Source organism: Buceros rhinoceros, unplaced genomic scaffold (assembly GCF_000710305.1).
Source record: "Buceros rhinoceros silvestris isolate BGI_N320 unplaced genomic scaffold, ASM71030v1 scaffold43565, whole genome shotgun sequence".
Classification (NCBI taxonomy): Eukaryota; Metazoa; Chordata; class Aves; order Bucerotiformes; family Bucerotidae; genus Buceros; species Buceros rhinoceros.
This window is the reverse complement of record NW_010411952.1, coordinates 1-22,761: the sequence shown is the minus strand read 5'-3', so window position 1 is coordinate 22,761 and position 22,761 is coordinate 1. Positions and strand designations below refer to the sequence as shown.

At 40.4% G+C, this 22,761-nt stretch overlaps 1 protein-coding gene across 1 annotated transcript in view; it reads left to right on the top strand.

Moving 5' to 3' along the window:
* LOC104493493 (phosphatidylinositol-binding clathrin assembly protein-like) overlaps positions 1 to 17,245 on the top strand; it is a gene marked incomplete at its 3' end in the record, with an annotated part of 18,651 nt that extends 1,406 nt beyond the window's left edge. Inside the window, exons 2-19 of the mRNA XM_010136179.1 lie at positions 1,506 to 1,581; positions 2,418 to 2,520; positions 2,703 to 2,796; positions 2,897 to 3,008; positions 4,075 to 4,181; positions 4,780 to 4,821; positions 9,066 to 9,151; positions 9,963 to 10,086; positions 10,659 to 10,795; positions 11,084 to 11,187; positions 12,078 to 12,224; positions 12,682 to 12,741; positions 12,834 to 12,944; positions 13,828 to 13,959; positions 14,059 to 14,089; positions 14,580 to 14,700; positions 16,748 to 16,804; positions 17,138 to 17,245. Coding sequence (XP_010134481.1) covers positions 1,506 to 1,581; positions 2,418 to 2,520; positions 2,703 to 2,796; positions 2,897 to 3,008; positions 4,075 to 4,181; positions 4,780 to 4,821; positions 9,066 to 9,151; positions 9,963 to 10,086; positions 10,659 to 10,795; positions 11,084 to 11,187; positions 12,078 to 12,224; positions 12,682 to 12,741; positions 12,834 to 12,944; positions 13,828 to 13,959; positions 14,059 to 14,089; positions 14,580 to 14,700; positions 16,748 to 16,804; positions 17,138 to 17,245 — 1,752 coding nt within the window. The remainder of the gene's footprint in view (positions 1 to 1,505; positions 1,582 to 2,417; positions 2,521 to 2,702; positions 2,797 to 2,896; positions 3,009 to 4,074; positions 4,182 to 4,779; positions 4,822 to 9,065; positions 9,152 to 9,962; positions 10,087 to 10,658; positions 10,796 to 11,083; positions 11,188 to 12,077; positions 12,225 to 12,681; positions 12,742 to 12,833; positions 12,945 to 13,827; positions 13,960 to 14,058; positions 14,090 to 14,579; positions 14,701 to 16,747; positions 16,805 to 17,137) is intronic.
* Between the last annotated feature and the right edge of the window lie 5,516 nt (positions 17,246 to 22,761).

Here is a 22,761-nt window from a genome sequence, read left to right as displayed (position 1 = left end):
CCGATGTATTAGATGAGGCAATTTTCTTAGATAAAAAAATAACAGATGTGAGGCTTCTATTTTAAGTACAGTAAATATCGCGGAAGATCACAATGTTGTCTGAGCTATTGCTGTCTTGCAGTGTCTTGTTCAGCATGACTGCCTGTTTCTTGTGATGAAGTTTTGGGTGAAACAAGTTAAAACTCCTCTTGCCTGTGCATTGTGCAATGCAAGATCTCTGACGAGAGGAGAGTGAGTTAGCCTTGGCCCTTTTAAAATGAGATTCAACACAGTAGCTGGTTTTGAGGTGTGCATAGACACCTTCTGAATATCGCTGTTCAGTTCCTGATCACACTTCAACTCGTTTTTTTTCTGTTATCTCTTTGAATGGACTACTAAGGTGTACAAAGACCAGATAAACCAACTGGAAAACAGAATAAGAAGTTAAAGCACTGCCAGTAGGCAAGCTGTGGTTGTAGACTTGTGTGAACTCTGTGGTTATAGGCTGAGAACACGTATGGAGTTACTGATGAGATGGAACGTGACAAGTTGGGGGATCATTTGGGCCCCTTGGAAGGCGAAGTACAGTTTTCAGTTTAAATAATACTTGGGAGAAGAATTTTCTTTTGGCTGTGCCAAGCCCTCTTTTCAGTTCCCAAAGAGCAGGTGCTGCTCTGAGCCTGGCTGGAGAAAATGTTAGTGTTGTGGAGTGCCGCAGTGCCGACCTGGCAGACGGGGATTTCCACCAGGAAGGGTGCAGAGACAGCCCTGCGCGCTGTGGCAGCAGAGGGATTCAGATCAAAGATATAACAAGCCCGTTAAGCCACACTGATCATAATCCTCTTATGGACCGAAACACAGGCAAAGAACCATGAAAGTCAAGAAATCATAAACATGGGAGATCTGTGTGGAGCTGTGGCAGAGGAACCCTTAAAACTACCTTGCTGTCTGGATGTGTTTGTCTCCCACTCGAGTTACTTATGGAGCCGGCTATTATTTGTCAAAACTGAAATGTTCTTTAGTCAGATCAGTGCGTTATAATATGTATGTATTATATGTGTATAATTATAACCCCAGTGCCACTGCTCAGCTCCAGGAGCATTATTGTTCCCAATTAGTTGTAAGCTTGGTAACTAAGCCTGTCCCCTGCTTCTACAGCAACAGTGGAGCTGTACAAACCTCGGGAACCTGGAGAATGCGAGGTTTTTTTGTTTGTATTTTCCAGCTTGTCTGTTCTAAACTACAAAGTCAGCCTAAGGAGCTTCCTCCAGGATTATTAGTCTTTTATTCATGGGCAGTGATGTCTTTTTATTTAGTTTACATTTTTGTCAAACGGAGTTCTAGATTTCAGAGGCTTTGCTAATCGGTAGCTTTTCCACATTGTTTGCTTCGTAGCTTTTCCACGTTTTTTGCTGTTGATAGATGTTACTAGAAATAGTTGCAGGGTAAGTGTAGTTTTCTTGTAATATGTTGAAATGTTTTGGCTCTCACAACAATGACATTTTCAACTTTTTCTTCACCAACAGCGCTTTATCCAGTATCTTGCATCCCGAAACACTTTGTTCAATTTAAATAACTACCTGGACAAAAGTGCCATGCAGGGTAAGCATCTTTCACTGGAGGAAGTAACTCCACTGCTTTTCTGCTCTGTGCTAGCACCCGTGACAGTGCACTCTAGCAGACAGGTGACGCTTAAATGAAAGAGTATTATGATTTATGTTGCGCAAGGGCACCATAGAATGTCCAACCAAGAATGAAGACACAAGGAAAGAGACGTCCTAAGTTACCTAGCTGAGTGCTAGAAAGTTGTCTGTAATGTATGTAATTGTGTGCATACATAGCTGTAACTTCTAAAAAGTGAACTCTTAACACTGGCTGGAATAAACCTGATGAACGTTAGCACAATGATCTGTTTTGCTGATGCATATTAGTGTCTCAGGAGTAAATGTTTACTGTTAAGGTACATGGAATGGTAACTAGGATGTGCTGTATAAATACTGAGAGCTTCAAATCCCTGAGAAATCTTTTAATTACTTGCTAGTGGTAGAAAACATTTTTTTGGTCTTTATATGGTTTTTGAAGCATTGCAGATAAGTTACCAAAGTCTTCAGCATTTTTCTAGGAATATATTTCTAGTCTAATTTCAAGCACATCTTAAGTGCTGCTTGGTTCTTTCCTAATATTTTAATGTGTTCAGGTGTTTATTCTCACAATGGCAATGAATGCCTTCCTAATCTTAGCAAGTAGGGAAGAAACTGTAACATCACATCTCAAGGCAAAACACAGTAAATCTCAAGACTGGAAAGTGACTATGAAGACTTTTTTTTTCTTTTTGCAAGTTGATGTAAAATGTGTTAGTAGGAGGATAGTTCGTAAAAAGATCTGAAAAGAAACTGTACCCCTTCAAAATGTCTAACTTATAAATGCTTAACTTTTAGGCTATGATATGTCTACCTTCATTAGGCGGTATAGCAGATACTTGAATGAAAAAGCACTTTCGTATAGACTTGTAGCAGTCGACTTCACCAAAATGAAAAGAGGGTAAGACTGTTACTACTTCTTTTTTAAGTCTTTCCTATTGTGTGGGAGAGAAATACCAGTTGTTCTTGAGCTTATCATAGATTACTGTTCCTTTTGACCCTTGGAAGTGATACAGGTTTGTTGAAATGGCATAATACGCTGAGATCTCTTGGTAACTTGTAAATGTGTCTTCTACTCTGTAGGATAGATGGAGTGATGAGAACCATGAACGCTGAAAAGCTTCTGAAAACCCTTCCGATCATACAGAACCAGCTTGATGCACTCCTTGATTTTGATGTGAGTACTTGAAGATCAATGTTAGGTACCTCTCTGTTTGAAGTGAGAGATTCATTATTTTATTAAATACTAATTTACTTTCTCATTGCTTTTTACACAGGCAAACCCAAATGAACTAACAAATGGTGTTATAAATGCTGCCTTTATGCTCCTCTTTAAAGATTCCATTAGACTTTTTGCAGCATACAATGAGGGGATTATTAATCTCTTAGGTATGTGAGAATTTTTTTAGCTTTTGAACTTCTGTGAAAGATACTGAAAGAACTGTAAAATACAGTGAATATCTGACTGCAATTTCCTAAAAAAAAATGAATTGACTGTGCTCCATTAGCATTAAATGAAGTCTGTCTTAGTTTCAGTGGCAACTAGTGTAGGCTTAAACATACATTTCTACCTCGAAGAATACCTCTTGGAACAGAAATTGAGATGAGAGGGTGACGCAGTTAGACTAAAACAAAGATATCATAAAGGTGTAACGGGGAACCTTTGACAATTGGACTGTAAAAGTTTTAGTGAGATACCTGGTATTTTGAGTATTTGGTAGAGTCACAGTATGACTGACTTCTGGTTTCCCATACTTTCCTTATAGCTTGACTATTCGCTTTTACCTGGTACCTGAGCCTCCATGAGCCTAGTAGGTGACATGTAGGGCTTTTTGTTCCAGAGTCATAAGCTCTTAGCAAAGCCTTATAATACTACTCAAGCAAATTTCTGAATGAAAACATCTGACCAGTTTGTTCTGCCAATCCATTAGTTTTTTCTCAGTGAAATACCTGTGAGTATGTAGGGCAAAACCCTAAAAGGTGAAGGATGTGGTTGCTACTCCTTCTGGTAGGTCAGGTCAGTACATGTACCGCTTCATTAGCCATTCTGATATGTTTTGGATGTTGAGCCCATTTACAAACATCAAAATGTAGTGACACAGGGTCTAAAAATATAACTATATGCCAAGAGTATTTTCAAATCATAAAATAATTTGCTTCATTGCCAGCTAAAAAGCTGACTTCTTGAACGTGTTCCCCATAACAGCTACTTTAACAATTGCAGTGATTCACATCCATGCTTAATGAAGTTTTGCATTATAGTCTAATGTACCAAAAGAGAAAAATCAATGTTTTTCTATTGACTGACTTTTTGTTAACTTGAAAATTTGAAGAGCTTTGAGTTACTCCTGTCTGTTCTCTTCCTGAAGCTTGTCTTGAATTAGCTTTCCTAATACTGTGTCAGCTTTTTGCTGGGGACGCTGTTATCTTACAAGAATTTTATTTGCATCCTTAGAAAGATATTTTGATATGAAGAAGAACCAGTGCAAAGAAGGCTTGGATATTTACAAAAAATTTCTAGCCAGAATGACCAAACTGTCAGAATTCCTCAAAGTAGCCGAGGTAAATAAATCGACGTCTGTGGAAAGGATGTCATTGAGCTGTCTGTACTGGTACGGTAGTCTATATTCATAACAACAGCTTCAGGAACAGGTTGGTCTTTGTTACCCAGTGAGGTATCCTACAGATTAGGTATTTTAAAGATTGTATACGTTCATTAACGTGAGGTGAGATCTCAGGTATCCTTTTTATTACCTAGACAACAGAGTGGAAACTTTCTGAAGCCTTGTTAGAAATTTCATGCATGATCCAAAATACGTAAACTGAATATTACAGGGTTTATCCAGTGCTCGCCTTTACCGTAACTGCTCCAACGGAGGAGTTCAGTCAGTAATGTGGGTGTTACTAGTGCTCCCCGTAAGCTTTTGTGCATGAACAAGGCTGGATGAAAAGCAGGATTTGCTTTGAGATGCAGTTTAACGCACTTGTGATTTCTAAGGAGTGCTCCTAGTGAAACTGGTACCAGTGCAGGAAGTTATGAATATCCCTTTTTAATATAGTAGTTCCTATGTAACATTCAGACACTTGTTTTTCTAATTTTCATTGCCACTGCATGCAGTAATACACTTTTTTTTTCCCCCTTCTCTTTTTGTATACCCAGCAAGTTGGAATTGATCAGGGTGACATTCCAGATCTTACTCAGGTCAGTGTATATATCCTATCGCTTAACCCAATTATTTTATTGTTTGCACTTTTAAAGGCTGGTGGGTATGCCAGTAATCATTCATCTCAAGAATGTTTTCTCTTCTCGTATTTATGTATGGGAAATGTGTATGGTGCCTTTTCCCAAGGATTATCTGTACTCAGTACTCACACTTTGCAGAATTTTTTTAGTTGCTTAAAGCAATAAAACTAAGAAAATATTTGTCAAGATTTCTGACTTCTATCACAGAGAATTCACTGATACGTAAGCCGCAATCATCTTGCCATGCCGTGAGGAAAACCTTCCATTTCACTGTCACTTAATGTCCTCCAACACACTTAAAAGATTACAGTTACCTAGTTCAGTCAAGAATTTTTTTCTTTCTCCAGAGGCCTGAATAGCTTTGATGTTTCTGTACCAGCTTTTAATGCTGGCTTTGATATTACTCGGTAGTATGAGGGACGTGCGCAGTACAGGTTGTGCACTGGAACATTTAGTCTAAAAGGTGGAATGTGAGTGAACACCTTTAAGCGAGGATAAATAGAGGGGCAGAAAGGAGGTGAGGAAGGTGGTTTGACCTGGTGAACAGGAAATGCTGATAGTCAACTTTGTGCCCTTCTGTGGTTCTTTGCAAGTTCCTTCACCTCAAAGGGATGTTGTATTTCTAACCCAGGACCAACCTAACAGGACAGAGGTATTTGGTTGTCTTTTGTGGCACAGAGTAACCTGATGGGTGGAATAAATGGCCCGACTCTCCTGACAGACGGCCATGAACTAGAGTCCTTGGAGGTCTAAGTGTTTAAGTGGAGTCAGTGTGAAACAGAATGGTCACATCTAATCTTGTGCTACCTTCATGAAATTAAATTTCATGAGTTAAAATATATCTACGGTGAAGATTGGCCTAAACTTCATCAGTGTCTTTTTAATATAGAAATCAAATCTAAACCACTGACCTCCACTGTCGGTGTTGTTCGTTACTGCCTACACTATGATTCCCATCTGAAATCATACAGGTTTCAAAGTACACCTCTCTACTACTTGCTCCTAGCAATTTATATTAATGCCTTTAAGAACTTCTAGGCCTTTGTGGTAGGAAAGAAGTATGACTGTAACCAGCAGGGTAAGAGCAGGTAATGAGTGAAAACAGGAGTTGGATGTGCTTGGCTGGTGTTTGATCTGAGCATCTTCCTCTGCCCTTTAGTACTGCAGCATTAGCTGGTCTGCGCTGTGCTAATTAAAGTTGCACTTCACTGGCTTGGTGTGCACGTGTCCAGGTAATTGGGTCCTTATAAGGCTCTTCAAAGCAGGGTTTTTTTGATGCACCGAGAATAGGGGATTTCAGTACATTTTGCCGTTTTTTTATATCTGAAACTTTCAGAGAGCCAACTCCTTTACATCTACTGTTCTCACAGCGTTTTTTCTAACAGGTCAGCTATTTTGTTTTAAGTGCATTTAGACATGAAAGGCAACTCTCTGGACTGTGGTGGTAGGTGTCAGCATCTAATGTGTTTTGGCAGTTTCAGTGACACTGAGCATTCCATTTCCATAGCAAATTTCATGGCATTGAATCAGAGGTGAATAATTGTGCATCATTTTAGTGTCACATTAGAATCTGCTAAAATTTCTTGCTACTAGGCTTTCACAAAAATTTAATTTTCAGTGAGCTTCTGTTTCCAAAATAAGTTCTGAGAGGATCATGTCTTTTGTTTCTATTCTGCTCTACCATATTTACTTTTTTTCCAAATACTTTGTTTACGTTTCTGCTGTATATTCTGCTCTGGGATCTGCATATTTCAGTGTTCCCATAAGCTGTTCCTGACAACAATGGTTTTATCTCTTCAGAGGTTTATTATTACTGCTACTCTGTAACTGCTTTTCGTCCTTGATTCTAATGTTCACACTTCTGCCAGTTCCTAAAAAGAAAATATTTTCCTTTGTAGGTAGGTGCCCTGTTTAACAATGGACAATGTGGCTTACTTTATAGTATTTTGTGAATACAACGGGGTCGTTTCTGCTGTATGGATGTTAGTCTGTCAGATGTCTTTGGGTGCAGGGAGGGAGGCTGAGTCCTGAAGTACACCCTTTTTTAAAGTCAGAATGTCGGTATTAGCTCAAGCATCTTTTCTGACATAAAACTGCTAAAATCTGCTCCCATCTTTGATGTTTTGTGGAATGTCTGCAGCAATGAGAAAGTTCAGAGAAGTTACTGGTTGGTTGGGTTTGGGTTTTATGGTTGAGGGAATTGTTTAGACAAAGTAAGTATAGAACATGCTTTTCCACACATCGCAGTTTGAGTGGTTGAGTGGCCTTGAAAGAAAAAAAAACCTACTAGGAAAAACTTGTGGGACTTAGAGAATAGGCTCCTGCTATAAAGATGATCTAGTTGTGTCATGCAATGCCTTTTCCAAACTGTAGTTCCTCCTGAAAGCTAAAATATGGGGGGTTTTGGTTTGATTTTTTTTTTGGGGGGGTGGGGGTGGTCCCTGGCATGTTTCTGGAAAGGTAGTTCAGAATGTTCCCCCGTGGAGTTTCGCTGTCTAGTGTGAACACTGAGTTTATTAATGACCAGTCCCTGAGGTAACTACCCTGTCTTAGCTTACCTAGCTCTATTTATAGAAGGAAATATCAAGTCAGGCCTTAACTTTAAGCCAGGCAGTCTTATAGGATTATTCTAATTGCCTTTCTTTGCACCTCTTGTAGCTTAAAGTTGCTTTCATCAGATGTGGGAAGCTAGAGTTGTGCGCAGTGTTTCAGAGAGGAACTTGGCAAAGCATTGTGTGATTAGTGTTTTTTCTCTTTCCAGGAAATACTTAGGCCTGGCTTTTAGTACAGAAGGGCTAGCGAGGGCAAGCTTGTTTGTCCTCCAAACAATGCTTATCATATCTGTTCTACCTACAGAAAGTTGGCAAGTGGTGAGAGAGGCTTAGTGTCTCTGAAACCCTGCCAGGTGAGGAGGACCAAACTGGCAAGTAGGTTAAAACTTTAGAGGTCTGTTCCTTTCATCTGCATCTGCAGCGGGGTTTATTTCACTTGTTTTGTGGGGTATGGACTATGTAGTTAAAAGCCAAGAGAGCAATGTGGCTACAACAGCAAGGCAGCGAACTCTTCCAAACATGCCAGCCTAACAAGTTTGCTTGCTGGAGGTTGTTTTTATAGGGTGATTTGGAGAAATCTTACTTCCTACTAAGGCTGTGTAATCAAGACAAGTTCATGTTTATCTTTGAAGCAAATTCCTTTGGTATGAAGGCAATATTTCTGTAGCGGGTACAAGTGTATGGCAGAAAGAAGGCAGGTTATGATTGGTACTTGTTTTCAGTAGGAACTACAGCAGCTCTGGTGTGTCTCAGTCTGTAATTTTTAAACTAGCTCTCTTCTGTTACCTGTCAGTTAAAATCTTTGTCTCAGGTACTGAATAATGTCATGGCTGTGCTCTCAGAAGTGTTGGTAAGCTTGTGAGTATTGTCACCTAAAGCTCACTTAGGTGTCTCAAGTCTTAGCTGAGGTCTCTCCTGCCTGATTTTCTGTGGGGTTTAAGTGGAGAGAAGCCTGTTTTGTAGTATCTTCTTCATTGCTTTAAAAAACACCTTAATGTTGAAAAACTTATCCTAAGTAACACTTTTTTCAAAAAACAACTTTAGCTGAAGTGATGTTGCTACTTTCTAGTATTTTAGGCCTCCAAAGGCTTTGGGCTAATTGAGGAGGATTATTGTGTAGTCATGTGGAAGAGCTACTCAGTCTGTAATAGTCTTGTTGGCATCAGGTTGAATGTGACTGCTTTTTTTATCAAACTGAACATCCTGCTGGAGTCAAGTGTTTGTAATGCAGACTTTTTGACTGTAAATATTTGACTGGAGAATGATTGGCCTGTTATGGGGGAAAGGGGCTCAAATGTGCAAAGGCTTCATTTTGGTACTTGCATGAGTTTGAGTGTGCTGGTTAATCAGCTGTGGTTGTTGGGTTTATCTTAACGGAGCAAATACTGTTGCCAAAAACCAAGAATGCAGCTTATGTACTGGGGGCAGTCTGACTGGGGGCAAGCCTTTGTGTCGCTGCGGTGCCACTCCTTTTAAAGAACCACAGCTGGGGAGGTAGAATCCAGATGTGCAAGTTAGCAGCAAAACCCAAAGGCATGATCATTGATATGTGAGGCGTTTTTTTGGTTTTAGTGGATGAGGAAACTGATCTGTGCACTAAACCATGATCTGTTGTCTAGAATCAGTGTTTTATAAATACTTTAATTTCAGGCACCCAGCAGCTTGCTTGAAGCACTGGAACAGCATTTGGCTTCTGTGGAGGGAAAGAAAACAAAAGAAGTGTCTGCTGCCAGCAGGTGAGCACCCGATGAATTACAGCTGTACTTCATACTAAGAATTTTTCAGGATTCAGTCATTTTGATGTTCTTCTTGAATTTTGTTAACTTCCAAATACATCTTCCTAGGAGTAAATGAATGAAGCATGTAGTGAGTTATGGTCAGGTTTGAAATCTAGGTATGTCTGCCTGGGTCTCTGACAGACTTCTCTTATGCTGTAATGAGCCACTAGCTGAGACCTTGTCTATTACTCTTTTTAGCATTTACTTATTTGAAGTCCTTTGCCTTGAGACTTCTAAGATATTTGGGGTTTGAGGTGCTTTTTACCCAAGATAGGATGGTGTTTATTCTCATCTTAACCTCTTACAAAAGTTCTTCAGTCCCTTCTCAGAACAGACACATTAGCTTAGATGCTTTGTGCTGACAGAAATTGTGTTACTCTGTCAAGTATAGTGTCAATATATATGAAATTGTGTTACTCTGTCAAGTATAGTGTCAATATATATGAACAGTACTTCAGACTGAAGAGCAAGGGATCTCCTGGCAGAAAGAGACCACAGAAACATGGTAAATATTGATAAAGGTATTGGTGTAAGCTACACTCCCCAGGTGCTGTGTGGCTCCTCAGATTTTTTTTTTTCTTTTTGCAACTATCTGAGAATTCACTATCACAGTGTTCTGCTAAAAAGTACTGGAAAGTAAGGGAAGAAAAGACTGGAGTGGAGGGAAAATGGCACGCAACTACATAAGGCACTTGATGATTGAGCTATAAGTGATGTATACCTAGCAGCTTTTCTTAATAAAACTTCTTTTTTTTATTGCTTTCTTTAGAGCTAGTGCCCTATCCAGTGCTGTTTCCACACTTGCCAGTACAGGAATGTCATTTAGCAGGATGGATGAGAAGGAAAAGCAGCAGGCATTGGAGGAGGAACAAGCTAGACTGCAGGCTCTTAAGGTACTGTATTTTTTTAAGAGTTTGTATTCTGAGATTTTTTTAACTGGATATTGGTGAAAACCAAGATTGCCTTAAAATAGTGTGTGGTGGGGGAACTCGCATCTTGAGAGGCCAAGACATGATTCTGTAGGATGCAGATGTGATGGCTGCCAGTACTTGCTGACCCTTCTACTAGGACCATGATCTGAATAGCAGGCAGCTGGTCTAGATCATTTTATGTTCTTCCTTCCAAGAGATCCTTCAGCAGAGAGAGATGGGTCTTCCTGATCCATTGATCTGTTTCTCCGAGTGACTGTGAAGGGACCCTACAACGTGTCGCTTGACTATAAGTGTTTTACTTATAGATAGTTCAAAAAAATAATTATTTAAAACCTGAAGTCTCACCTTGATCTCTAGAGGCTTTGTTATAACAAATACTCTTATCTCTGATTTCAATCATCTGTTTTTAGGACTCTACAGAAGAGTATTTCGCTGATCATAAATAAAATTCCTTTTTGGAAAAAGGTCTTTCAGGATTGAAGGGTTAATAAATTAATAAAACTAAAATGCAAACCGTGTATCTCATCTTTCAGGAGCAGCGATTGCGAGAGATTTCTGTAGTACCAAATTCTACTTCCACATCAGCATCCCCAAGCACCTTATCAGGCAAAAGTGTGAATACCACTGTAGCTGCTGACCTCTTTGCAGTACCAGCACCCACAACAAATAGGTGAGAGATTCCTTGCTTTCTGAAGCAAGCAGAAGTGGCTGCACTTGGCTGTGGCTCCACTCAAAGCACTGATCGTAGTTACTTGCCAAGTACTTTTCAAGAATAACCTTTTGCTGATGCTTTCCTGGTGTGTTCACAGCAATTTCGGCATCAGTCAATAATAAGTGCTTAATTACTGGTTTCGTACCACTGTTATTGATGGGCTGATAGGGAGGTTGGCATGAGTGTTCGCAGAAGACAAAGCCTGTTGCGTATCTTCATGTTTCTTCCTCTTTTTTCTTCACGCAGCATGCCCAACCTTTCTAGTGATCTTTTTGATCTTCAGCCTGCGTTTGTTCCAACGGTGCAGAGTACTCCGGCTCTGTCAACATCAGTGAGCAGCGCTTGGGGAGGTGAGCTGACACAGTTATTTGACTGACTACACGATGCGTGAATTCTTAGAATAAAGGACAAAATACTGATTAATACTTAATTGAATCTTAAACCTTAATTACTTTGCAACCAGACATTTCTATCCTTGACGGAATATAAAATAAGACATCTGAAGGCTCTGGCAAACTGTTACAGAAAAGTTGCTTTTTCTAACACATAGCGTTAGTGTCGATGTGCAGTAGATGGAATGGAGGAGCTAGTCGATAAAAGGGACGGGTAGAAGAGATGTAACTACAAATCAAAGTTTAAAAATGCCGAGAAATACAAGCTAAGCAGATGTAACTGGAAAGATACTGGACTAGTGTTTCTATCCATTAAGTGATATTTAATATACTCTTAATTTGAAAGGTGTCGGTGATTTTGAAGTCCTTGTCACAAAACTGTGGTTCCCAGATTCTTGGGCACAGCATTCTCTGTATCCTCACCCATCCCTCCAAAGAATAATCAGGATAGATGTCAAAGAGGTGTCTTAAATGCTGAAATAAGGCAATGTTACCACCATTGTAAGTGTTCGTATTTTAATAGGTGGAATCGATACCCTTATGTGTTTTTTAAAATGTGTTTTATTCTTGAAGTCAGAAATACAGTATCTGACTTCTTTTGATTGAGAAACGTTCTGTCATTCTCCCCCTCCCACCCAATGGCAATACTAGAATTATTTTCCTTAAACGAAGAGAGCTGTGAGGATTTTGATCTGAAACTAAGAATCTGTATCTTTAATGGGCTGATCTCTAGTGAAATATTTACAGTTTGACTTTGTCTAGAGATTCTCGTATTCAGTCGCTTCAGTCTGTTTTTCTTTTCCATTATTTGTACTCTGTATTCTTTCCTTCACTTCTGCATCTGAAAGGTCCTTTCTCGTCCTCAAATGGGTGTGTTGGTTCTCCACCTCATCTGGACATCTTTGACATGAAGCCAGTTGAAGAAGCTGTAAAATCTACCACCCCTTTCATCAATTCTACTTTTTCCTCCAAACAAACGGTGGAACTGTTTAGTGGTAAAAAACCAACCAACCAAACTCCATGTCATTTCTTTGTAACTGGAGATAATAATGCTAACAAACTGGGCTGTGTAGTCTTTGTGCGGTTTGGACCAGTCTTCGCTTTTTATTAACAAGTGGAAATGGGGCATTAATTCCAGATGTAGTAAATTACGTTTCCTTAAAGTCTGTCTTCTACAATTGAAATAACTCATTCTGCTCAGCTTGCCCACCCTAGACATCCTAAGACTTGCACTTTTGCTGGAATTTTTGCTGATTTCTTTCAAACTGCAACCTCCTGTCTCCTTTGTAATGGGGAATGCAGGACTTAATTGAGCTTTTCAAATTTATTGAATAAAAGAATTTCTTCTTTTATTACTAAATTCTTAACTTCTAACTGCAGACTTAATTTTTGGGTCCCTTTTTCCTTTTTCTCTATTAAACTGATCTTACTTTCTTCTCTCTTTTTACCAAGATGACTTTAGTGGTCATAAACCTACATATGCTTCTGTGTATCGTCCTCTGACTGTTGATGGTAATTTTATTTTTTTTAAGCTTTCTGATTTCACTATAACGAGTGGTGTTACTCTGTGGGTGTATTTGATTACTCTAAACTTTTTTTTTCAGGTTTTCCTGTTCATTCAGCTCCTCCTAGCACCACCTCTTCAACAATTAATGTGGACTTTGATGCTGTTTTTGGAGGAAAGTCTACAGCACCAGAATACAGAACTGCAAGCGGTAAAAACTAGCTTAGGACCCACTGACACCCTACAGGCAACAGTTGCTTAACAATTCAGCATAATTGCTATTGCAGTTCAAAATTTAGTAACATAATATATTTGCAGGATGATTATGGGGCTGATGAGATAACAGGGAATCAGTTCAGGGGTAGTTATTTACTTTAAAATTAGCTTTGACTAATCTCATACACTGTGTAATAATTGTTTCCTCTCTTTTTGGGTGAATGAACTGTGACTGTGGCCTGCTGGATATCTCTTAACGGGTAAGCTTATGTTAATCTATTTCCAGTGCTTGTGACTTCAGTGTTTTCTCTTGATACACGATGACTTCCCTCTGACTTCATTGAGAGGTGTTCTACTTGGATACACAACTAGTTTTACAGTTTTATGTGTTGCTTGAGAAGAAGCTGAGTTGGGATATTTCTCTTGGTTGGTGCTGTTTTGCTATATATTCAAAGTCCTTGTGAACGGGAGCAAAGGAACTCTTGTGTGCATTCAGGATACTAGCAGGGTCGTCAAACTGCTGCTACAAGAAGTAGCTACTGCTATTGTTACAAGAACACTTTGAAAGCCTCTTTAACAACCTTCTTTCTTCAGTTTTAGGAGAGATTCATCTTAATTTAAAAATACCATTGGTTACAGCTAAAGGAAAATGAAAGGTTCTACTAGATTAGTGGCTACACTATAGTATTCTGTAAAATTAGGAGCTGGAACTATGCTTCTGTCTAAGCCTTAAACACTTCCAGCATGTTGAACCTCCACATATAAATACTCAAACTACTTGGTGTTCTGTAAGAAAATGCATCCCTGGCTTACTGGTGTCTTCTGTGAAATGCCACGTAATTGTTTTGTTCACAGTTGCTTCTATGTTCTTTGTTTAGCTTTTACCTTTCTAGATGATGTATTACAACCCACAGTACCACCACAAAATCAAAGAACCACTTCAGCCAGCCAGCAAAGCGGAAAAATTTTGGCAAATGACCTCGATTCTTCACTTGCTAATCTGGTGGGAAGTAAGTGTGAAGCTTTTAAATTGAACTTTCCCACTTGTTACTCTTTTGTTCCCCCCAATTAAAAATACTGAGGTATTTTCTGTTTCTTTTCCCCCCCAGATCTTGGCTTTGGAGGAACTCCATCCAAAAAGTGAGTTCATATGTGTACTTTTGATACTCTTCCATGACTATTCGGTAGTTTCTGTCAGTTTATCAGCACCATCACGGCAAGAGTCTTGACTCTCAAAAGTTATCTGGTACCAAGCATAGCACTGAAACAGTGAGTTCACCATCAGTCACCATAACATGGTCCACCTTAACCTTTGAAGTAATTCACTTAGTTTTGCAGTTGCTGTATTTTTAAGTGTTTTTATGAATCACTATAAAAGGTCTTGCAGATACATAAAACTCCAGTTAATCATTATGCTGTAATTAATTACACTGTTAATCACAGTGCAGTAATGACAGTTTACTTGTAACACAAACCAGAACCTCCAGACTTCCTATTTCCTGAAACAGCAATATATAAGAGGTTACTGAAATGTATTAAGGCAGGTTTTGGTTTTCCACTATGTTATTTTTACTCTAGTAAAAGAGTAAAAGAGTTTCTTATGAAAACTAATACCACAGTTTCTTTTCAGATCGGATATGCAGTGGACCCAGCCTACAGAGAAAAAACTTACTGGTGGAACAAACTGGCAAGCGAAAACAAGCACATCGACCACGTGGAACCCTACTCCCTTGCCCACTATTCCACATATGGTAATTTCTGTCGTACTGAAATCAGGCTTCGTTGTAGCAAATGCTGCTTTCCTGCTTGACTGAACTGTAAAAGAGTAACAAAGGCTGTTTGGGACAAGGCTGGGGACAGGGGAGAATACTTGTAGGGTCACTTCTCAGACTGAGTCAGGTAGAGATTGTAATATGCTTTATTTCCCCTCACTGCAAAACTTGTCCATTAAAGACTTAAATAATCAGCCTTTCATTTAAGATGTATCTGAACTTGTAAATGCTCTTTGAATTGAAACAAGTGACTCCAAACCAGAAACTATCTGCCTGTTTTGAGATGTTGCCCCTTCCCATGCACGCTCATACCTTTCAGAATCCTAAGAATGTGTTTCAAGGACAGAACTCTGGTTCCTACCAGGTTTTGCTCTTTTTTCAGTTTTACCACAGGAAACACTGCTGCAGCCCCTGCAAGGCACTTCATTAGGTCAAGTGGCACCGTAGGCTTCTGATCATGCTCAACAGCAATGTCATGTTTTTAACAGTGCAAAATACTAAGCGGAAGTTATAGTTATGTAAACAATGAATTTTAATTTATTGGGGGGATGTTTGTAGGCAACTGACACTTTTGGTGATTTTAAAGAGATTTTTCAAGTGTCTTCTACTCATGTATATTCATACATGTAAATTCATACACCCATTTCTGGAATAGGTTGTCTTAGAGGGAAGTACAATGTTCATCTCTGTTAGCTGGACCACTAGGGCTGTGAATTTTAGACTGCTGTCTGACTTTATTTTCCATTAAGAATAGCTTTGCCTGTCATGCCTGTTTTCCTCATTTTACACAAGTCTGCTCATTCAAAGTTACCATAGTTGAAAAGAATATTAAATCCAGTATTGGACTCAAAAATGGAACTCAATCTCAGCTGAGATGTGTCTCATTGTACAGCGCTTTTGTGTCAGTTTTCTGAGACTGTAAAATCTTTTTGTCCCCTGGAGTTCTAAAACATGTTGTTAGAGCGCAGATGCATTTTTGTTTTAGAAAGGTAGAGGGCACCTTAGCCCACACTGCCACTGTGGGTTGCGTTGTGTGTTCTGATTTCATGTGTTTATGATTCAACACTTTCTGTTTTAAGCATTTGAGTGCTTTATGCCAGTATCTGCTCACTCATTTGCTTGGAATTGCAGTAATTAATGATGCAAAGAACCAGAAAAACAGCGCCCTGGCATGGTCTGTGACATTCAGAGCACTAACCCTCCAGTGCGTGTATAGTCTGCATATCTTTCATAGTGAATAACTTCATAGTCATTCACTTTCATAGTGAAGTATTTTAATTGGCACACTGTTTTTAGTGTAATTAGCACTACTTAATGCATGGCAGTATGAAGTGCATGTGTCACTCTGCCTGTGAACATAACTTGATAAAAGTTATGACTGGCTTAAGATGCTCTTCATTTTCCTTTTTTCATACCACGATATGGTGCAGATGTCAGAAACAAGTGTGTGAGCAACATTTACCTGACTAAACATCTGCCGCTGTGTGTTTAAGCTGATGGTCACTGGCTTCCTTGTGTTTCTCTCTGCACTCCTCCTGCGTAACGGGAGGCAGAGGGGGTATTGCATGCCATGCCCTCTAAAAGCTGCTCACACCGATGTGAGTGCAAGCAATATGCTCAAATCTGGCTGCATTTAGTAAAAGTTCTACTTTTGCTCTTAGTCTTACTAGCAATAGCTTTCTAGGCAGGGAGCCTACCCAAGTTAACAAACAGAGTTACTAATGTTACTGTCCTCCTGCTTTAATTATTTAATAAATGAGTTAAGCATAGTTACAGACAGTCATGGTACTGGACTTAACTCCATCCCTTGGTTAGAATTCTGGTTCAAATACCTCTTAAATAATTTTCTGTCCTTACTCCTTTTGCTGTGCCAGAATGGAGTACACTATCCTGGATATGTAAGTCAATCTCTTGTAAATACGTTGGTTATTTTAAATAGTGAAAAAATGTGTATTTTTTCAGTTTTATATGTGTTACTAGTTTGCATGAGCTTATCTAAAATACGTTATCATTTTCTCCATCGAAGGTACCTGCTCCTATCACGTACCCATTGACCACACCTCAAGTGCCTGTATATGGAATGGTAAGAAATATGACTGTCCTGTGTTCCTGAAAAACACAGTTGTCTCCTTCTGTGGGTTTTGCGACAGGCATTATCATGTTCACATCATCCTACAACTTACGCATGCTGTTTCGTAAGGTCAGAGGCGTGTGGAAGCTGATAGCTCTTCACACTGCGTATTGGAAGAGGTTACTGTAAATCCTATATAGCAAGTTTTTTTGAAAGCTTTGACTTTACTACGTGTGTATCTGTGTGCTTATTTTCTCCTATACTTACAAAATGGAAAGATGTATCTCCTAGCAGTAGTCTGAATCAGGTATAACTGTTCCGTGGGGTTTGGGGGTTTTCTCACAGGTACCTCCTCAGGTTGGAGCTGCTCCTCTGATGGCACCTCAGTCGATGATGTATGCGCAGCCTGGTCTAAGGCCAACAAATCCTTTTGCACCTGTTTCTGAAACTCAAGTGAGCTGTTTTCTTTATTCTTAACATCACATTGAAACTTTAGTCTTGGTCAAAGCAACCAAATGTTTCATGGAGGGCTACTAATGTCCTTCTGCCTTTGCAAGTGGGGGGCTCTTCAGTCAAGGGCAGCAACCCTTGCTAGCAAGGAAGGAAACGGTGAGATTTGCTCAGATGGTGAGAGCATGCAAATGTAGGAAGCAAAGAAAAAAGTAAAAATCAGAGGTTTAGTGGCTAACTTGTCACCGTGTCAGTATTAAGAAAATGGGAGTGGTGAAGATACCTAGAATTTAGACTTCTTATGACATTAGCAGGGTGTTTGGCTTAGTCACACTGACTAGGAGCAGGCGGTGGGGAGGTGAAAAAGACGTGGACAAGAGGTCATTCAGGTTGCAGGAACTGTGTACTCCTGTCACTAACTACGTTGATCTCAGTGTTCTTTGTGGATTTTTTTGAAGTGCCAAAACCTATAGTCTTGCAAGAGCAGGCTGAATAGATTCATAATTCTGAAACACTGAGAAACCTGTGGTACGCGAGTGGCATTAATGTGTAATCTCTCCCTCACAGATACAGTTTATGTAGAGCCGCCAAAGCAGCAAGATGTGAGAACAACCAAATACTGGTCAAAGACAGACTGAATTTCAATCTTTCCATCATGTGTTCCTGAACAGGGCAACTGTTTCTCCCCTGTATAAATACAACGTTATTTCGAATCGCAACGCTTTAGAGGTTCTTGTTTATAACAGTCACTGCAGTGTGAAGTCACGTTTCTTCACCAACCTGTTTTTAAACCGCTCAGCGGAAAACTGTGTTTTGAGGTTGACTTAGAAGGTGCAAGGTGGATTGTCCTCTTCAGAGCCGAGAAGAGGGTTTACATGATTGCTCTACAACCTTACTCACAGGGGGATTACCTTGGGAGATTAACTGAGGATGTCAAAGCTATTTATTTTCTCCATAAATTCTGTGGCTGTTGTAACCAAGACACAACACAAATGAAGTTGAGCAATAAAATTATGTCCTCTGATAAATACTCTCCTAGAGCAGTGCTTGCATTATCATAAGGCCAATATCATGTGAAGTCAGACAGCTTTTTCACGTTAGAATAGCCGATAGTAACTTGCAGACTTTATAATGTGAGTTTGAAATGCTGTGAATCAACAAGATCTATACATATTACATATATATATCCAGTAAAGCTAACAAACGGCTCCATTGGTATGTCAGCGTTACAGGGCTAAGTGAAAGGGCCAGGCTCTGACACGAGCTGGGAGTCTGATGGAGGAGGGGAAACAAGTGTGTTACAGAACAGCGCCTGCAGCAGGTGACGGCAGCTGCGCTCCCATCGAGCCTCTTCTCTGCAGAGAGCACCTTTCCTAGACCTTTCCTAGCTCAAGGAGGAGCAGCTTTGGGAGCCAGCGAATGGAGGTAGCCCCAAAAGCAGCAAATTTGAGCAATCTGAAAATCTTGTTGCTAACTGCAAAAGAGGCAAGAGATCCAATTTTTTTTTTTTACAAAGTCCATTAGGTCAAAGAAGCAAACCTTGCAGTCGTGCTGACACTTGGGGACTGGCGGCTCTCTCGGAATTACCCTGCTGTAGAGAATAGCTTGTGCTGCTTTTCTGAAATAAGAACCTAGTTGTAAACCATGTAAAAGGAATTATTTTTAAACATGTAAATATGTGTAAACTTTTAGATAATCTTTTCTTTAATGCTGCAGTAATCTTTTTCTTCTGTAATAATGTCAAGGTAAAAATGCTATGTTAAGAAATCCCGACTCTTTTTGACAGGAAAATCTTTTAAATCAACTAATTTATGAAGTATGCTATTCCGGATGGGTCAGATGTGTACGGACTTCTGGCACATCTTTCGTATTTAACAATCTTCCTCCAAAACTGAAATCGGCTGTGAAAATGCCTTACCTTGTATTATTTTCCAATCTCTCATAAAAAGTGATAGCATTAAAAAAGTTAATATCAAGCAAATAAAATTGGGAGCAACCTTTCTTCCAGAAGTTTTGTGGCAGAACGCAATGAAAAGCTCTCCTTTAAAATGACTTTTACTAATGATGAATTTGAAAGCTGAGTTTTCAAACACTGAGTAGTTTTCTATTGTTACCACAAACAGACCTCCAAAGCAGAATGTTTTTTACCTTTCTGGGAGTCTATAATTGCAGAAACGTCTCTGACTCTCACTGTAAGTGAAAACAGGCCTGAGAATCTTGTCCAACTGCCCTGTAGAGAGAATTTATAAGATACACCACTTCCCTCATAGTGGGAATAAGACTTTTTCTAAATGCTTAGTTCTGTCCAAGAGTGCAAAAGTCGCAGTTCTTAACCCTGGGGAAAAGTTTTTGCTGAGTGAAAGAACTCAAAAGAAACAAAATTGAAAAGCCACCCCCCAACCCTTAGAGTCTGTAAACACCATCTTCTTGGGAAGTGGAACCTCGCAGAAATGTAAAACTTGGTGTTTCTGAACGTATATTGACTTCTAAAATAACGTGGACTGGTATCTAGCAAGTCAGTGGTCAAGTTTGAGTTACAAAGGGCTTCAAATCCACCTTTACTGGGTTGAACAATTGTACAGTTTTAAAGCCAGTGAGTTCTTCAGTGCCTATAGTTACCCTCCAGGTGACGGGGGAGTAGATGCCGTGCAGAATGGATCATTGTGTCGAGGGGACTGTTCCTTTAAGAAACAGTGAATTATGTTGATTTATTCAGCATTGAGAAGTCTTGAGTTCAAGTTAGACCAGACATTAATAAAGGTCTGGGTGTTAGTGACAGAGCTGAGAGCGTTCCAGGCAGCTGGTTTGTAGCACTGTGAGCTGTTAGGTCTCTTTCTCATACTGAGCTGTAGAAGTAGTAATCCATTATTTTAATAAAATATGCAAATAAATGCCTGGCAAACAGTATAGATTTGCGTTCTGATGATCCAGGATGCCCTTTGCTCAGAAATGGATTTAGTACTAGGTGGAGTTCGCACTACCTGTGATTTGCTCTGGACTTTTTCCTGGATCTTTGGTCAGATTTCTTGTAGCAAAGCTGTCTGATACCAATTTACTTAGTATTAAAAAAGGAGAAACAGCCACAAGGTACATCCGGAAACTTTATAAAGCTCCCTTCTTTTTAGTCTCGTTCAGAACATCTGATACGTGGAAACACGGCTTTCAGGTTTCCCTTGTGAAGAGAGGAGTGCTTTACACACAGGACTGCTCTTTGCCAGCCCCCTCCCTGCACACAGACCGGGACCGGGTTTGAAATCACACTGTTCACGCGTTAGAAGCACACACCAAGGGCTTGGGATGCTCTCGGGGCTTTCGTGGCTCAGAACTTGTCCTCCAAAAACCCACTTTGAAGACAAAGGTTGTTCTCGAGGGTAGCTGACAGCCCACGAGAGCTGTGATGAGTAAAACGCTGAAGAGATGTACATAAACGTGATGTTCCTTTTGCCTCCTCCCGCCCCGTGGGTCAGAATCCTGTTCTCAGTACTGCCGAAAGCAGACAGCGACGGTGTCGCTCCTTGTTTGGCTGGACAAGGAGGAAGCCTCGTTGCCTTGTTGTACTCTAGCGGGTCATTGGTACTTTATGCTGCTACAGGTGATCACTGTCAGAGAACTTCTGGGGGGGTTGGAAAGGTTGCTTGTGTTTGGCCTGTCGGGCTTGAACACGTACCTCTTTTAAAATAACTGGGTTTTCTGATGTTCTCTAGATACAGTTTGACTCCAAGGAGGTGTTGAATTGATTCTTTTTTTTTTTCTTAAATTTTGGACGTGTACTAGAGAAGTCTCAGTTCTCTGCACGTAGTGGTGGAAAACCTATGGGTAAAAATAACAAATGGACTTTTGTTTGAAAGAAAACCACACAGGAAAAAAAAGGCACCAACAGAAACCCTTCTGACTTCCCAGTCGAACACAGGGTGTATCCCCTCTGGGTTTTCTGGTGGTGCAGGGGAGGAGGGGTTGCAATTAGAGTAGCAGGCACTGTGGATCGGTGCTTAATTTGTACATAAAAAGGAAAACTTTGTTTGGGGTAGTTTGTATTGTAAGGACAACATCTAAAGGCACTGTGTATCAGTCATTTATTTCCATTTTAAAGATTATATTTTTGAGCAATGGAAACTGTACTTGTTACCCTTTAAACGTTCCCCATAGGTAGGAGTATAGAAACCCTGTCGCTGTTACTCTGCGGATGCGCCTGACGTGACAAACGCGTCACTGCGTCACTATTTGCCAATTCTCGTGACCGTTTGTTCAAAAAGACGGTAGAGTCGCAGCAGGAGTTGTGACAGCGGGTCGCTCAGCCCATCTCAGACGTGTGTGTATCCTCGTGGTTGAGTTTAATCCTTTACCAAATGCTTGGCTGGAATTTCATCTTGGAGCAATGACAAAACAGGTGCTGGAACAGATTTCCCTCGCCCCAACCCACACTTTACGTTATTTATTTAATAGCTCTTGTTTTGTATGTGATTTCTTTTTTTCCCCAGAACAGGTTTGTGCCTTTTATTGGATATTTATTTAAAAGGAGCTACTATAATTTAGGTGTTCAGGCTTTTTTCAGATGTATTCTTGTACAGCTGTTCCTTTACATGAGTTCCTTCATTTTATAAGAATAACAGAATGTGTGGAAAATATCCTAGCCGCAAACTGGAAAAACAATTTTGAGGGTTTATGTTCTATGAATTAATTTTTTAAAAAAGAAGCCTAAGCACAAGACTGGCTGTGTCGATATTTTAATTGTGGAACTTCACAATTTGTTAATACACGAACTGTTTGTTTTTTAAGAACTGCTCATATCCAACTATTTGATGAAACAAGTTTTGGAAAAAAATAAACTTTGGCACATGTAAGATGTGTGTGTGTGATCATTCCATAAGGTGTTCTCTCAGGCTGTTACTCTTCCGCACTGACATCTAACGTGGTTGTTGTGCCTCGTTCAAGCTGTTGCTCCAGCTCAGCTCCATCAGTTGACGAGTTTTCCTTGGGGCCCGTTTTCCTTGGATCAGCGGTGACTGGCTCTGCCCTGTGCAGGGCAAGGGGACTTGATTGGAGGGGGCAGCAGACACAAAGCTGTTTGTGTCACAGGGGCGTGACTTCAGGCCCGCTCGCCGCAGTCAAATGGGAACAGGCCTTGACCAACGCGTTTGTCTGTTGCAGTGTAAGGGCTGTGCTCGTGGGTCTGCGCGTTACCCTGTGAAGAGTCTCCAGCTCGGGAATCAGCAGCCTGAAGAGGTTTGCCTGTGCGATGTTTATGGCTTGTAGCCGCTCCTGAAGGTTCTGCTGGCGGTGGCTGGGCTTGGAGAGGTCCCCGTCCTGGTGTAGGTGGCCTCACGTTCAGTCCCTTCCCAGCTGGTCCCTGCTCCAGCTCGGCAGCGCGCTGAGGGCCTGGGACCTGCTCGGAACATCTGTCTGCTGCAGATGTTTCTTATTTCTAAGTTAGGAGCCTTGCAGCCCGGTGCTCCCAGCAGCTGCCCGTCTGTCGCATTAGCTGCAGACGCTCGGTGTCAGGCAGGAGCCCGCACTGCTGC